Source organism: Curcuma longa, chromosome 3, assembly GCF_044706935.1.
Source record: "Curcuma longa cultivar G26 ecotype Majalengka, Jawa Barat chromosome 3, ITB_CL_G26_1.1, whole genome shotgun sequence".
NCBI classification, from domain to species: domain Eukaryota; kingdom Viridiplantae; phylum Streptophyta; class Magnoliopsida; order Zingiberales; family Zingiberaceae; genus Curcuma; species Curcuma longa.
Genome location: NC_133863.1, coordinates 18010780 through 18026502, shown reverse-complemented (window position 1 = coordinate 18026502; position 15723 = coordinate 18010780). Strand labels below are relative to the sequence as shown.

Here is a 15723-nt window from a genome sequence, read left to right as displayed (position 1 = left end):
TGGCCTATCTAGTCCGTATAATAACGGTTGCGGTAAAGACACGTCAAATCTGTTGATAGCTGGCCACTTGCTAAAAGTGTGCAGCTCCCTGGGCTTCTAGCCCTGGAGTGATGGACAGGTTCTTTCTGAGGATGGTTGACTGGCGATTGGAGGAGGGCAGGAGTGGAGCTGGGTACGGTTGACAGTCACTATCACTGCAGTTGTTGGTGGTAGTAGCTGCTAGGGATGACTGGCGCCTGGAGGAGGACATGGGCAGAGACAGATGGACGACGTTCACTGTGGCTGCACCTGCAGGCGATGATGGCTAGTGGGGACGCCACTAGAGAGGTGGTGGCTGCTAACTGTGAGATAGTTTGACGCGCTTGCCTGTGGATATATGCTGGCATTGCTGATGTTGGAGGAGGATAGATGTAGAGCCAAGGCGATCTGACTGACGGCTGGAGGGCTACCCTCACCATTCAGGACGATGGCATGGATACCTGTTGAGGATATGAGATGGTGACTTGGTTTTGTACACATGATCTAGTGAGAGACATTGAGATAGATTTGGTATTTATGTAAGCACATGTACAACATACCTCTGGCGATTGCTCAGATCTAACAGTTCGTCAGACATGATATGAGATGACGTCATTGGAACTCCTGTATCTTGGTGCATTGTCTTTGATGATATATATATTTACCTTTCATCAAAAAAAAATTATTGCAATCATGTCATAAATAGTCGAGTTTAACTAAATTATTTTGTTGTGGTTAATAAAGGGTTTAAGTTAGGATCATTTTATGCTTCTAATATGTATGGCAAGTGTATAACCTACACAAATTGATTAAAAGTCTAAGAGGTCAAAGTTTACTAGGAGCTTAGCAGATTATCAAGAAGCTTATCCGGTCAAAGTCGATTAGGAGCTTGATAAGAAATATATGAGATCCAGATCAACTAGGAGCTTGGTAAGATAATTGAAAGTAAGAGGTTAAGTTGACCAAGATCTTAGCTAGCTAATTGAAAGTCCTAGAGGTCAAGGTTAGAGTTGATAGAACTTAACGATCAAGTGGGATTTTGGTTTGATGGTCTAAGACAAAAAGTAAGATGTATTCAAGGGTAAAGACGCGAGTTTAAAAATTACAAGAGATTGTATTTTGAGTCATTTTCTACTTAGAGGCTTATACAACCAAGTGATAGGTGTTCAGATTCATAGTCAACATTTCAACTTGATCTTTAATTAAATCGAGATCTTTAATATATTTAATCAACCAGAGGATTTTTTTTTTTGTTGATTGAAGTGTTAAGCCAACTCAAAAATTGATTGTAAATGTTCTACTTATAAATAAAAGATATTATTTTAATTTGAATCAATTAGATATGAATGCAAATTCACTAAAGAGGTCTTTAGTCAATTAAAAAAGTTTCTTTTGAATGTATAATCTTGCTATCATAGCCAATCAATTCGACTATAATTAATTGAATTGAAAATAGATATGAACCGGCCAAACAAGATTTAGTTTATCGGAGAAACTAATTGTTGAAAGATAAATTTATAATCTCATCTACTTGAGTTGACTAGATTGGCTTAAGTCAAGTACAATAAATTTGAGTTAACTGAACTACCTTATCTTTTTATTTTCACTAAAAATGTTATTTTGTAAATTTGTTCGAAATTATTATTTCTACGATGATAATGATAACAACTTCTTAAAATAGTGATCCCAAAAAATTTTATTAATGCCAAAACACTCTTTATCTTTTTTTTTTAATTTTATTTTCAAAATATTTATTTTGCCCTTCTAAATTCTAAAAATGAATCCTTTTACTTACTAATTCTATTTTGCCAATGTATGCCACAAACGAGAATCCGATCCGCTTACTGAGCGGACCCGGTGTCGAGTTTCATAGAGAATCCGACCCGCTAACCCTTACGGCTATCGCTCTCTTTTCAAATTTCAAACTTTGAAACATCCCAAGGAGTGTATTCCCAGTGCGCAGCTTTGCTCTCTCTCTCTCCATTTCCCGAAGAAAGGAAGCAAGAATCCTCGTTCTCGGCGCTTCGTGTCGTAAAATCTGCTCCAGAGAAAGCAAACAATCAATGCGGAAAGGGATCAGAACCCAAAGCTTTCGCTGGAGGACGTTTAAACTTGTTCCTTTGCCGCAGGAGCTTCCGGAGTAGAGTAGATTCCTGAGAAGAAAAACAAGTTGCGGTTCCCAAGCTCTCCTTCCTTGATCAGCTGATCAGCTTTGTTTAGTTGGGTAAGCTGTTCTTGAGGGGATGGTTCAAATTTTAATTTTTTTTTAACTCAATCGGGCATCTAGATCTACATTTTTGGTTTTGGGGTCAATGAAAAATTCATCTTTTAGTTCCTCTTTGGTAGCATCTTTTCGCAATGCTAATTAGGGATTTGGTTAAATCCTATCTGCTGCCCATTATTCTCTGTAACTTTTAGGTATTTAGCAATTAGCTATGTTAGCGAGATTTTTGTTTCCATATTTTGGTTGTTGGTTTTAGAGTTTATCAACATGTTATTGTTTTTGATTAATCATGTCTCTGTTCAGCTGTTGCTGTGCCAAAATGAGAGAAGAGATTTTATCCAATTCTGCAACGAAGCTTGGCAAGTCCTCTGAGTACAATCAAAATATGGTCACCAATGTTAGGTCGAGTGTGAACTTTGTAAAAACAAAATCTACTTCCTCATGGGGATCGCATTTTGTTAAAGGCTTCACTACAGAGAAGAAAACAAAGCAGCAAACATCAATTCTCAACAAGAAACAATCTTCTGTTAACGTGGAAATTTCAAGTCAGAAGAGCCATCATGTATCGTACCATTCTCGGGTGAAACGATCACTTGTTGGTGACTTCCCTTGCTCCGCTAATGTTGCTCAGGTTCATCCGCATGTGTTTGATAGCAATCGGACAAACTCCACTGCTTCTCATGATCTATTTCTAGAGTTAGATCACTTGAGAGAACTCCTACGAGAGTCTAAAGAAAGAGAATCGGCATTGCAGTCTGAGCTGAAACAGTACAAAGAAAATCCTAGAGTTTTGGATCTCGAGAAAGAAGTTGATGCAAAGAGAATAGAGGTTGAAAAGCTCACAAGCAAAATCAACTCTTTAGAAACAGAAAATATAAGCCTTTCAGAACAGTTGTCCTCTTTTCCTTCAACCTCACAATGTTCTGATGGAAGCTTCAAGTTAGAAGGATATGATAACCGAACTGCTGACTCAAATTCACTGGTAAATACACAATCATATAAGAATTTAGAAATTGAAGTTGTTGAATTACGAAGGCTAACCAAGGAGCTTCAGTTTCAAAAGAGAAATCTAGCGTTCAGGCTCTCCTCAGCTGAATCCCAGCTTGCTGCCCTTGCAAAGGTTACTGAGGTAGTAATGTAACTTCCAAAATTTTCATGTCATTGTCAAGTTTATTAATCGAATTGATCTCCTCATTTAATGTTTGCAGAGTGAAGTACTGGCAAAGGTTCAAGCTGAGGCCCTGGTGCTGAAACACACAAATGAGAGTCTGTGCAAACAAGTTGAGGGTCTTCAGATGAGTAGGCTCAATGAGGTCGAGGAACTTGCATACCTTCGTTGGGTCAACTCATGTTTACGCCATGAACTTAGCAACTCAGATAAAGCATCCACTCAGAACTATAATTTAGATGATGATTTGACCTGCCCAAGTGATGACAGAGTCATTACAACAGGTGCTGATCTTCAAAATTTGCCATTTTCCCCAAGCAAACCTGTAGCTGTTGAACTGTGTAATTCTAACCAAGTTGGCCTTGTCAAGAGGCTCGTGAAATGGTCTGAAAATTATGAAGAGCAACAAAATGTAGATTGTGTCAATCTACTTGACAAAGATTGGATAGAGACAAAAGAAGGGAGATGCACTGATCGCAGACATTCAATAAGTGGACCAAAGGGAATTGTTGAAGGCATAACTATTAATAAAAGAAGGCAATCTGACAGCTTTGTTTTTTCTAAGGAACTGCATGATCGAACATGCATTCCTGGAGATTTCCATGCAACACAAAAGTATGATCTTTGTCATGTTCAAAGTCCAAGATTCTCCACAAACAAACCTGATACTTGCAAGGGTGCATCCCTGGACGTTGAAAAACGTGTTCTCAGAATACCAAATCCTCCTCCAAGACCTTCCTCTTCTGTTTGTACTGCAGTGAAGGTTAATGGGTCCATTCCAGTGCCGCCGCCACCACCTCCCCCTCCACCACCACCAGCGTTTTGCAAGCCCTCTACAAGAAAGACCGGGATAGTGCAGAGAGCCCCACAGGTAGCAGAGCTATATCATTCACTCATGAGAAGGGACTCCAAGAAGGATTCATCTGGTGGAGGAATTTGTGATGTGCTTAGCGTTGCAAACGTTCGCAGTAGCATGATTGGTGAAATAGAGAACCGGTCTTCCCATTTGCTAGCTGTAAGAAATATTAACTAATTCTTGCTATTTAGGGTTAGGTATGTTCCTTTTGGTTAACTTGAATCATAACCTTAGCCTGGCATATCTAGATAAAAGCTGATGTTGAAACTCAAGGTGAATTTGTGAGATCTCTAATCAAGGAAGTTAATGATGCTGCGTATCATGATATTGAAGATGTTTTTGCTTTTGTGAAGTGGCTTGATGATGAACTATGCTTTCTTGTGAGTAAGCTTGAGCAATAATACTCTAGTTGGAGGCCAAAACAGTTTCTTAAGTTCATTCTTTTATATATTTCTGAAGGTTGACGAGCGGGCAGTTCTGAAGCATTTTGATTGGCCAGAGAAGAAAGCTGATACACTTCGAGAAGCAGCTTTTGGATATCAGGATCTGAAAAAATTAGAGTGTGAAATTTCAAACTTTAAAGATGATCCTCGTTTACCTTGTGATATTGCTCTAAAAAAAATGGTCAGATTATCTGAAAAGTAAGTACCTTCGTATGTTTTTTTACCTTCAATCAATTTCTCTCTGTGATATATATATATATATAACAGATATATACATATTAATACCTGACCAACTGATTCGTTTTCTTACATATAAAAATAGGATGGAGAGGAACATTTATGATCTTCTTCGTTCAAGAGATGTGTTGGTACGCAATTGCAAGGAATTTCATATCCCAACAGATTGGATTATGGATAGTGGAATTATTAACAAGGTATAATTCGCAATACACATGAAGCCTTTGAGAATATTGATTTTTCTGATTTTGGAGTCAAGATCACAAACCATGCATGGTGACTGAAAATTTTAATCACCCGAAGTATTCCAAATGATTTACAAAAAATATAATTTTTTAGCTACACAATATCAGGAACTAATTTTGTCTGTTTACAATCTCCACTTTTTGTGAGGTGTTGGAATCGCCCTATACTCAAGTGATAATGACCATGGAGAGCACTGTTTGAACATGATATCAAACAATTAAGGGAGTGGCTTTAAAAAATGATGATTTTGAATGATTCACCTACTCCATCATACTCATTATTTTTTGTTGTACATTTATGTGAACAGATACTGTTGAGATAGAGATTATATGTTTGTAAACTTTCTAAACCCTTCTACTGGAAACATTTTGTTTAACCATGGACAAAAATGCCTAAAAGAACCATAGTTTTACATGGTAGTTTTTTTCACAACTTGCCTCCCATTGATATTAGTTGGGCATTTGCAGATAAAATTTGGATCGGTAAAACTAGCCAAGATGTATATAAAAAGAGTAGCTACTGAGCTTCAGGTGATGGGAGTCATGAACAAAGACCCTGCACTGGAGTATATGCTTCTTCAGGGTGTCAGATTTGCTTTCAGAATTCATCAGGTACAAAATTAGTAACATCACATGGAACTAGTCTATGATTATCGAACATTTTTAGGTTCACATTTGACTGGAATGTCATATCTTTCAATTTTCCTAGAATATTAACTCAAATCATAAATTTCCAGAAACTTACAGTGATTAAACTGAGAATAATGGTTCTGGTAAATATTGCCTTCTACACATGTTTGAGTGAAATATTATAATGTAATAAGAAAGTGTGATAACTTCTTTAGTATTTAGGAGCTAGACAAACTGTTGATACATATGTAGCTTATAAAATGACTTCTAATCTCTAATTTAGAATTTTGATTCTGTTCATATTTGTACAAAGTTATTATCATACCATTAATCAATGGCATTGCTTTTAATAAGAACAAATAAATATTTGGGTATCGATTTAGTTGGAATAATTCCTCTTTCTGTAAACTAGTTCATCACATAACTGACGACCTTGACTTGAGTTAATTTGTTTGCTAATTTATTGTGTTTTAAGAGATTTCTAATAAAGTTATTCTAGTTAAATTTTTGATAGGCATGAGAACTTTCTCAAATATCCTGATAAAAATGCTAGAGCAACAACATAAATCAGAGTAACTTTATATTTCTTTTTGAAATGTTGTCCAATAAGTTGTTGCTTCCTGCTTTGCAGTTTGCCGGAGGGTTTGATCCAGAAACTATGGATGCATTTGAGGAGCTGCAAAATCTTGCACATGTTAGAAAACAGGTGTAGAGGAAAAAATCAGAAAGGGTTATATGCTTACTTTCTCAGTAAGCACAAAAAATGGATCGTTGACATTGTATTTTGACTTGCATTTTCTTGTGCTGCTTGGTTTTGAGAGGTTGTGTGTTTTCTAGTGATTATAATAGCAAACTAAAAAAATACGTTTTAAGGAAGTTCAAACCAAGTTTAGATTATTGTTTTGTTTTGAAATGTACAAGTGAAATTGTAATGTTGCCAAACCTCTGGATTGAATTGTCTGGAATAGGTGAGTCAACAAACTCAAGGTTGCTTATTTGCTTGATATTTTGTAGCTCCTCAAGATTCTTGAAGATACCTCTACATTGTCACTAATATTAATAAGGTTGTTATTGTAATATATAGAGATCAAAGGGGAAATCTTTGGGAACATGATAGTTTTTCTTTGTCTCAATCTAAAGAAACATAGGAGGGATGGAATGACTCATCATACTACCTGCCATGTGCACATGATTCTTGTTTCTTCTGTAAACAACCAGTTTTACCTAAGAATGTCAAAGTTGGACTATAGCTTTTTGAAGAAGTTTTCATTCTTTTCAAGTGTTTGTTAAACTTGGATGTACTTTGAGATGTTAGCTTGAAAGATCCTTTTGGAAAATTTTCTCACAATTTGGAATCATGGGTGTATACTTGAAACTTATTTAAATGTGAAACCTTCCTTTGCTTTTAATGTTCAATATAAATTTATTAATGGAAATGTCTTTCTTATATTTTAAGGATCTTCAAATATTCTTCAAGTAGGTGAGAGATTCTTAACAATGGACATCTGAGAAAGATTTTTTATCTTATTCTCCTTTGGTTGTTTGAGGTTGCTTGCAATTATTCCATAATGCTATGATTATCAATTATGAAAAAAATTCTTAAATTTATGCATAAGTAACTTCTTGATTTTTATTTCTCAAAATTTCTATTCTGTCTCATGGTCTTGGTAGATGTTGAACTAGTTGGCCGACATTGGGCATATCACATAGTTTAGACATATAATCTTTGTCAATCTTTGGGCTTGGGTGTGTAAAGGGCTACACCACCTTCAATCTTGCAAGAAAATGTACATCCTTTTTTTGCCATAGCTTGAAGTTGAAACCATTGAATCTCTTCATTCAAATTGAGTTTTCTCATATTTTGCGACAACGATGAAGCCTTACGATTGTTTTAAGCTTTAATTGTTGGCAATTAGAATGGTAACTCGTCGAATCATACCAATCAATAATCTGAAAATACACTATTGAGGCTGTTCTAGATAATTCTAGACCTCCAATCATCAAGATTAGAAAATTTAAGTACAAATGCAAGACCACTTCATCTTAAGGTAAAAATCATGCAAAGAACTCTGAGAAAAAGCAGCAACTAATACAACCGGATCAATGAGACATTGATCAACACATGATCTATGAGCAATTCGTAGAAGGCAAATCAGGTAGGACGAGCAATCACAAATATAGATGAGAAAACATGTCATAAGTAGTACAGACTCGAAGCCTTAACATCACAACATAGATCAATACTAGGAAAACCATGAAAAAATATGGAACTATATTTTTTAACCAGAGGAAATCTCTACTACACGGACGAGGACCATTAGAAAAAGGCAAGAAATTTCTGAGGTGGATGTGACTTATTCAGCAGCTTCCTCTTCCTCTTCCTCTTCTTCATACTCCTCTTCTGCTGTTGCATCTTGATACTGCTGGTACTCGGCGACCAGATCGTTCATGTTGCTCTCGGCTTCGGTAAATTCCATCTCATCCATACCCTCACCGGTGTACCAGTGTAAGAAAGCCTTTCTCCTGAACATAGCAGTGAATTGCTCACTAACCCTCCTGAACATCTCTTGGATGGATGTTGAGTTGCCAATAAAAGTGGAAGCCATCTTCAGTCCCTTGGGCGGAATGTCACAGACACTAGATTTAACATTGTTTGGAATCCACTCCACGAAGTAGGATGAGTTCTTATTCTGAACATTGAGCATTTGCTCATCAACTTCCTTGGTGCTCATCTTCCCACGGAACATTGCTGAAGCAGTCAAGTATCGGCCATGTCGCGGATCAGCAGCACACATCATGTTCTTGGCATCCCACATTTGTTGGGTCAATTCAGGAACTGTCAGAGCCCTATATTGCTGTGAGCCCCTTGAGGTCAACGGTGCAAACCCTACCATGAAGAAATGGAGGCGTGGGAAAGGGATGAGGTTTACTGCAAGTTTCCTGAGGTCAGAATTGAGCTGCCCAGGGAAGCGAAGACAGCACGTGACACCACTCATTGTAGCAGAGATGAGATGATTCAAGTCACCGACTGAAATATCATGAAAACCAAGAAAAACACTAGAATTAGAAATGTTAGAGCAATGCATCCTATCAAAAATATTTTAGACTCAAAGCATGAAAATTCATTGAACAAGGATCGAATACTTACAAGTAGGATTTGCAAGCTTTAACGTACGAAAACAGATATCATACAGTGCTTCATTGTCAAGGACCATGCATTCATCAGCATTCTCAACAAGCTGATGAACTGAAAGAGTAGCGTTGTATGGTTCTACAACTGTATCAGACACCTTCGGTGATGGGAAAACAGAGAAGGTTAACATCATTCTATCAGGATATTCCTCCCTGATCTTAGAGATCAGAAGGGTGCCCATGCCAGACCCAGTTCCTCCTCCCAAAGAGTGGCAAACTTGGAAGCCTGCAGAGCAATGAAATGATATTAATTTGAAGAATTACTATTTTGCAACATCATAAGTCATAAAATACCATGGACAAGGACATCACATTTAGGATTTGACATTGTGCAATGACAGAAAGATGCAATAGTCAGAATAGGATCGCTGGGATTTAATTTTTCCAGTAGCTGCTGATATCAGTGAGATCTAATAAGAGGAGTCCAAAATCTCTCAATCACATCTCTTGGTATGGAGATAAGAAATTAAAACCAGCCAGCATCAAGTATGAATTATGCATAATGTACATCAGAATTAGCAGAAGAAATTTTCATTTGCTATCAATTGGAGAACATTGCTTCCCACTAGTGTTGAGGCAAACTGAAGACAAACTGCTAAAGCTAATAGTTTCCGGTCACAAAAAGATTGCATTTACTACTAAATGTTACTGGATTCTGATCAAACTTAGAGAAGCACAAGACCAAGTTTAAGTTACTAAAGACAAGTTAAGGACAATACAATGATGTCCAACAAAAAAAGAAAAAGATCCAAGCAGGGTGAGCTCCACTGATATCTGATCCAGTAATTAATTTGAATTCATTTACTCAATTTAAGAGCAATCAGATCTTTTATTTACATGTATCAAACTTACAGATCTAACAGGCCTACCTTGTGACATAAAGAGATTGATACACACAAAGACATTAATTAGCAAGTAACAAGTATAGTAAATATACAATCACATCTTAGAAATGTGAAAAAAGGCACAATGTACAAAACAGCATCATTAAAAAATAGTTGACTCATGGATCTCATTCAACCATTAAATTCTATGAAAGATGACGACGACGACAACAACAACAACAACAACTAAGTCTTTATCCCATTAAATAGGGTTAACTATACAAATACTCCTATACTATTGGACTCAATCTCCTAATATATCCTCATTTATATTTAAATGAATTTTATCATCTTTTATCATTATTAACCAAGTCATCTTTGATCTTTCTCTTTCTCAATTAATGTGTGTTTGTTATGATCTCATATTGCCTAGCTAAGGCATTTATTAACCGCCAAGTACATGTCCATACTATCTTAAATGAGTCTCTCAGAGTTTTTCCTCAATAGATTACACTAATATTCTGATTTTTTATCATGTCTATCCTTATATGCCCACCCACCCACCCCCCCTTAGCATCCTCATCTCTGTGACTCTCATTTTTTGCTCGTTTGCTCGCTTGATAGACTAATATTCAACTTCATGTGACATAATAGATCTAACTATCATTTTGTAAAACTTCTTTTTAAGCTTTAGAGATACCTTATGATCACAAAGAACACCTGATGTCCTCCTTCATTTCAATCATCTTTCTTATATCTTATGTAAAACATCTTTATCAACCCATTCATTCTTTTAACTTATTGTGTCCACTACTACTAAACTAAAATTTCATATATTGTCTTTACTCTACTAAATTTAAAATCTTTTTATAGTCGATGTTTCCCGCTAAAATTCAAACTTAGCATTTACATCTCATCGACCAAAACAATGCCATTTACAAATAATGTGCACCATAGTAATTCTATGAAAGACTATACAACTATAATATTCATCTCTTAAATCACTGTTAATTATTTTTGTTGATGTCCCCAAATCTCTCAAATCTTCAATCTACCCGTTTCAAGTTATTTGACTATAGAATTTATTAGTATTCTTTGAAGATGTGCATACAATCTAAATCTTTCCCTTTTATTCTATCATCCATTTGTGCTACAAGCAATTTCAGGATTCTACAGAAGGGTAATGCAAGGAGTAAGTAGATGAAGACAAATATGGAAATTCAGGAAAATGTAGTCATGACAGCTATTAGGCAGGTAAAACAAACAATTTATAGAAACTCATCTCTCTTTTCATATTTGTTAAATCAAAGCCCTAAAACTTCTAGATCTAAGGAAAACACCAAAAATAGAGCAGAAAACTGCAAGTCATTTAATGAGAACAAGCTTAAAGGAGTAAAAACTCACCCTATCCTGGTAAAGCACCTAAAACAATGACAAGCAAGCTGTCTCGGTCAAAACGTTCATACGAAATCGCAGATCTGAAATTTCCCGCACAGATTCGGAAAGTTAAGTGGGAAAACCATACCTTGCAGGCAGTCGCAGTTCTCCGCTTCCTTTCTCACAACGTCGAGGACAGAATCGATGAGCTCGGCGCCCTCAGTGTAGTGGCCTTTGGCCCAATTGTTCCCCGCCCCAGACTGTCCGAACACGAAGTTGTCGGGGCGGAAGACCTGGCCAAAGGGCCCGGATCTAACAGAATCCATGGTTCCAGGCTCGAGATCCATAAGCACCGCACGAGGAACATAGCGCCCTCCGCTGGCCTCGTTATAGTACACATTGATCCTCTCGAGCTGGAGATCGGTGTCGCCGGTGTACTTGCCGGTGCCATCAATACCGTGCTCGTCGCAGATCACCTCCCAGAACTTGGCCCCGATCTGGTTCCCGCACTGCCCGCCCTGTATGTGGAGGATCTCCCTCATCTTCCCGACGCTCGCAGAGCTCCTGAGAGGGCTAGTTCGGATCGCGTACGCGAGAAAGGAAGGCAAGAAGGGAGCTCGCGGGGGGAGAGTGAGCGTTCTTTCAAAGATCTGGAAAATTTTATGGTGGGGTTTGTTCCGGTCCTTCTCTCCGGTAAGCTTACCGTTCGTTTGGAAGCATAGCGGTCCAATCGTGATCCCCTAATTTAATGTGCGGACAGCGACGGCCAGTGATCCGAACTGGGCGGTAGCGATAGCGTAGACCAGACGTCTAGAGGATCCAGTGCAAAGCATTCCTTTTCAACCGTCTGATCGGCGATTGATGGTTGATTGTGTTCCTCGGGCGTTCTCCAAGGGGTATTTTTTTATCGGTGCATTGCGTATTTAATTTTTATAATATTCAAATCACGATATCATATTTTTGATATGCCCCTCTTTATTTCTTTTATGTCATCAGTTAATTTCATCTAAATTTTATTTTGGTTATTAACGATGAATGCATATAAAGTATCCATTAGTAAGGTTTTATTTAGTTAATATTCTGCCTTCTAACATATGTATGTACAAAATAGTTTCAATTTATTTTATAATTTAAATATCTAACTTTTCGTAATAATTTTAATTTTGATTGAATAATTAATAATATTAAATCAATGATAAATACAACTAAATGAGTGCATCAATTATATTAAAAAAAAAGTACGTTGATTAAGTACTAGTCGTGACACTGATTGAGGTCACACAACTAGGCATGCTAACATATTCGTCAGTAGGATTGACGTTAATTAATTCCAACAACATGTATCAATCAATGAGAAGCTCTTGTCACTGATGATATTAATATTTTTAGTTTTTCCTGATGAGAATTTTTGATTGGTTAAGCTTCTAGTTTCTAAGCTCTGCTGAGTTTTTAGCAATAGGAACACTGATAAGGTTTTTTCATTGTTAAAGGATATTATCAATGGAATTTCAAAAGTATATCTTGGTTTTGATACTTAGATCTCCTATAGTGTTTGGGTAGAGGAGTACTAGATGTTGGCCAACCCTTGTTAGTGGATGAGTTGATGACTTGCAGCAAAGGGTGAGGTGAGGTGGAGGTTGGCACTACAGCTTTCTCGATTGCTAGGACACCCCCTTGTACACTTCCAATGGATAAGAGGAACCTCTAAAGAGGAGGGAGATGCCCTTCAGCAATTATTAAAATGAGTTTGATGTTGGGATTGTCCCGATGCAATACACGTATTTACATATTTCAAAAATATGCGCAATGAAAATAAACATATAATTAAATTAATTATTATCATAACACACGGATGCAAAACAGAAAATAAACAGTGTACAAGACATGTAAGAAATTAAAATTTTCTAAATAATAAATTATTCTATGCACACAATTAAAATTTACAAAGAATTAAATAATTCTGCGTGTACCTTTCCGATGACGTTTGAGCAGGATTGGTATCAATCAAGCGGTCCTCGTCGGAGTCTCGCCTCTACTGGTGATCCACGCCAAGTTCTCGTCTAGACGACTTTCGAAGCCACCAGTCGCATCATCGTCTTCGGTACTAGCCGATGATCGATGACGATCGAATCGAGAGAAGTCTTATTCCGGAAACCACGCAACAACGATTGTCGTAATTGTTCCGGGGCTTTCTAACTATCACTGGAAATCAGATTCCCGGTGTAGTTTTCGGTGGTCAACCGTTGACCGCCGATAACGGACAAATTGTCGAAATCTTTTCGACGTTGATAAAAATTCTCTGGAAACTTCACAAGCTCCTGGTGGCAAATCCTATTGTGCCTTTAAACCTTGATCCGACCGAACCTTCATCTGACCGAACCTTCATCCGATCGATTTGATTTATTCCCTTCTTCTAGCGGTTATAAACGTGAGAAGGTGACAACCGGGATACGAATTACATGTATGAGCAGGTATACAGTAGCTCACTATCTTCCCCTTCCTAAGAAGCAGAACAGTTACTCGCTAGACCTTCTCCACGCTACTCTCCCTCGTGCCCAGCAAAGAGAACCGGTGAGGAGAAAAGGAGAAACGCAATCCTCAGCAAGGAAAATCGTGATCCAGCAGGGACGCGCAACCGCCGGCGCTCAGAGGTGCGACCGGTCGAAGGCGAGATCGTGACCGACGGAGGCGCGGGGTTGCAGCCGACTTGAAGGTCTTGAAGCCGAGCGATGAGACGAGCAGAAGAGAACCGAGATCAATCTCTCGGGCGTCGTCGACGAAAACCACGCAGAAGAATGATGTGCTTTCGCAAGTGCACGGAATATCGCCAAGTAATAAAAAGATCGAATCCACAGGGACCGTGGAATTACTTACTACACCTAGCACAATAAGGTGGAGAGAAAACTGTTCATGAGTTGTGTGGGGGAGATCGGAGTGTTCTAGAGTGCTTAATCCTAAAAGCAGAGAAGGGGATCGACTGTGACACTTATGGGTGAAGCGATCCTAGGACTTCGGACTCCTCAGAGAATGGATTAATCGACTTGGATCCTCTACCTTTCCTCAATAACTGTTCAATTGTAGGAATGTCAACCAAATTATCCAATTCAACCTCGTCAGGTATCCTCGAATTAAATCATTAGGTTTCTTACGTCACTCACTATTGGTTTGAAACGGTTCTAGAAGCCCGGTTCAAGGCATTCCCGTGTCACTCAGGCGCCCCGGAAATACTAAAAGAACCTTATCCACTGTCACTGGATACCCTTTTACGGATCTCTCCCCAATAATGAATGACCGCTAACTATTCCTCATAAGAATCCACTACGCATTAGGAAACCCCTCGGAATCTCGCCCGGTTCAAGGCATTCCCCATTACAGAGCGCCCCGGTATACGGCCTAATGATTCCCCAATACATAGCAAATTCCTACCCTCATGGATTCACACATTCACAAGTTATCATCAATGTACAAGCACAAATCCACAAAACAATGCACAATTACATCATAGAAAATGGTAGATTATCAAATCCAAATACAACCATCCATTACATCTGATTTATCCTACATCCTAGAATCTAGGGAAATCTACTCCATATCGAGGAGAGTACAAGCCAAAGGAATGAAGAAATACATTTTGCTTCCAAAGATAAACAAATAAGTGCAGGAAACTAGACTTATCTTCTTCCTCGGAGTACAATCTCTGCGTAGATGAGATGGAAATGGTCTGGAGCAGTCGGATCGGTGATGGATCGTCGAATCTCCTCCGAAATAGGCGTCGGCGGCTCAAGAACAACTCCGATGGCTCTCCTAAAGGCTCCCCCCTTTGCTAGGTCTCTAAAGAGGCCTATTTATAGTGCAGGGTTCGGTAGCAGCTCGCCTCCGTGCACACGGCCGTGCCTGGAAGGCACGGCCTTGTGTTGGCTTCTGTCACAAGGTAAGGCACGGCCGTGCCTTTGGGGCACGGCCTGATACTGTGAAGCCTCTGGTCTGGGGCACGGCCGTGCCTCTTAGGCACGGTCCAGTCTTGTCCCTCGTCTGTTTGATGGCACGGCCGTGCCTGGGAGGCACGGCCACACACTGGCTGGAGTTGAGTTGCTGGACACGGCCGTGCTTCTGAGGCACGGCCAGCTGCTTGGGCGCTTCTGTTCTTGCACACGGCCGTGCCTGTGAGGCACGGCTTTCAGCTGAGGCTGGCTCCAAGATGAAGACACGGCCGTGCTTGTGAGGCACGGCCATGAACTGGCTTGGTTCTGTTTTGAAGCACGGGTGTGCTTTTGAGGCACGGCCTCTGGCTGATGTTGAGGGGATTTGGCACACGCCCGTGCCCTTTGTCACACGGCCAGAAACTTGAATAGACATGGCCGTGCCTTTGAGGCACGGCCCTATCTTGCCTGATCTTCAATAATTCTCCGTTGCGCCGTTTTCGCTCCATTTTCCATCCTGAAACATGTAAAAACACGAGCAGATCTCCGAACTAGGAAATGTAAAATATATGCCTAAATGCATGAATAT

The 15723-nt window shown here is 38.9% G+C and overlaps 2 protein-coding genes across 2 annotated transcripts; one reads left to right on the top strand and one right to left on the bottom strand.

Moving 5' to 3' along the window:
* Window positions 1-2531: 2531 nt before the first annotated feature.
* LOC141822680 (protein CHUP1, chloroplastic-like) lies at window positions 2532-6533 on the top strand. The gene is made up of 7 exons (XM_074710012.1): window positions 2532-3371; window positions 3451-4425; window positions 4515-4646; window positions 4726-4907; window positions 5032-5143; window positions 5660-5803; window positions 6453-6533. Exons 1-7 carry the CDS (start codon window positions 2532-2534, stop codon window positions 6531-6533), a joined length of 2466 nt encoding a protein of 821 aa, XP_074566113.1.
* A 1445-nt stretch (window positions 6534-7978) lies between these two features.
* On the bottom strand, window positions 7979-11840 carry LOC141823529 (tubulin beta-7 chain-like). The gene is made up of 3 exons (XM_074710829.1): window positions 11363-11840; window positions 8970-9239; window positions 7979-8849 (listed from the first exon to the last, which is right to left on the bottom strand). Exons 1-3 carry the CDS (start codon window positions 11754-11756, stop codon window positions 8176-8178), a joined length of 1338 nt encoding a protein of 445 aa, XP_074566930.1. The 5' UTR covers window positions 11757-11840; the 3' UTR covers window positions 7979-8175.
* Between the last annotated feature and the right edge of the window lie 3883 nt (window positions 11841-15723).

Bases quoted from the DNA above. Each gene is read 5' to 3' on its own strand.
- LOC141822680 (XM_074710012.1), top strand. From the start codon at position 2,532: ATGTCTCTGTTCAGCTGTTGCTGTGCCAAAATGAGAGAAGAGATTTTA. The intron at 4,426-4,514 runs GTAAGAAATATT...TGGCATATCTAG, and splicing joins GGTCTTCCCATTTGCTAGCT to ATAAAAGCTGATGTTGAAAC. The intron at 4,908-5,031 runs GTAAGTACCTTC...ATATAAAAATAG, and splicing joins ATGGTCAGATTATCTGAAAA to GATGGAGAGGAACATTTATG.
- LOC141823529 (XM_074710829.1), bottom strand. From the start codon at position 11,756: ATGAGGGAGATCCTCCACATACAGGGCGGGCAGTGCGGGAACCAGATC. The intron at 9,240-11,362 runs GTATGGTTTTCC...ATTGCTCTGCAG, and splicing joins GAACTGCGACTGCCTGCAAG to GCTTCCAAGTTTGCCACTCT. The intron at 8,850-8,969 runs GTAAGTATTCGA...ATGATATTTCAG, and splicing joins AAAGCTTGCAAATCCTACTT to TCGGTGACTTGAATCATCTC.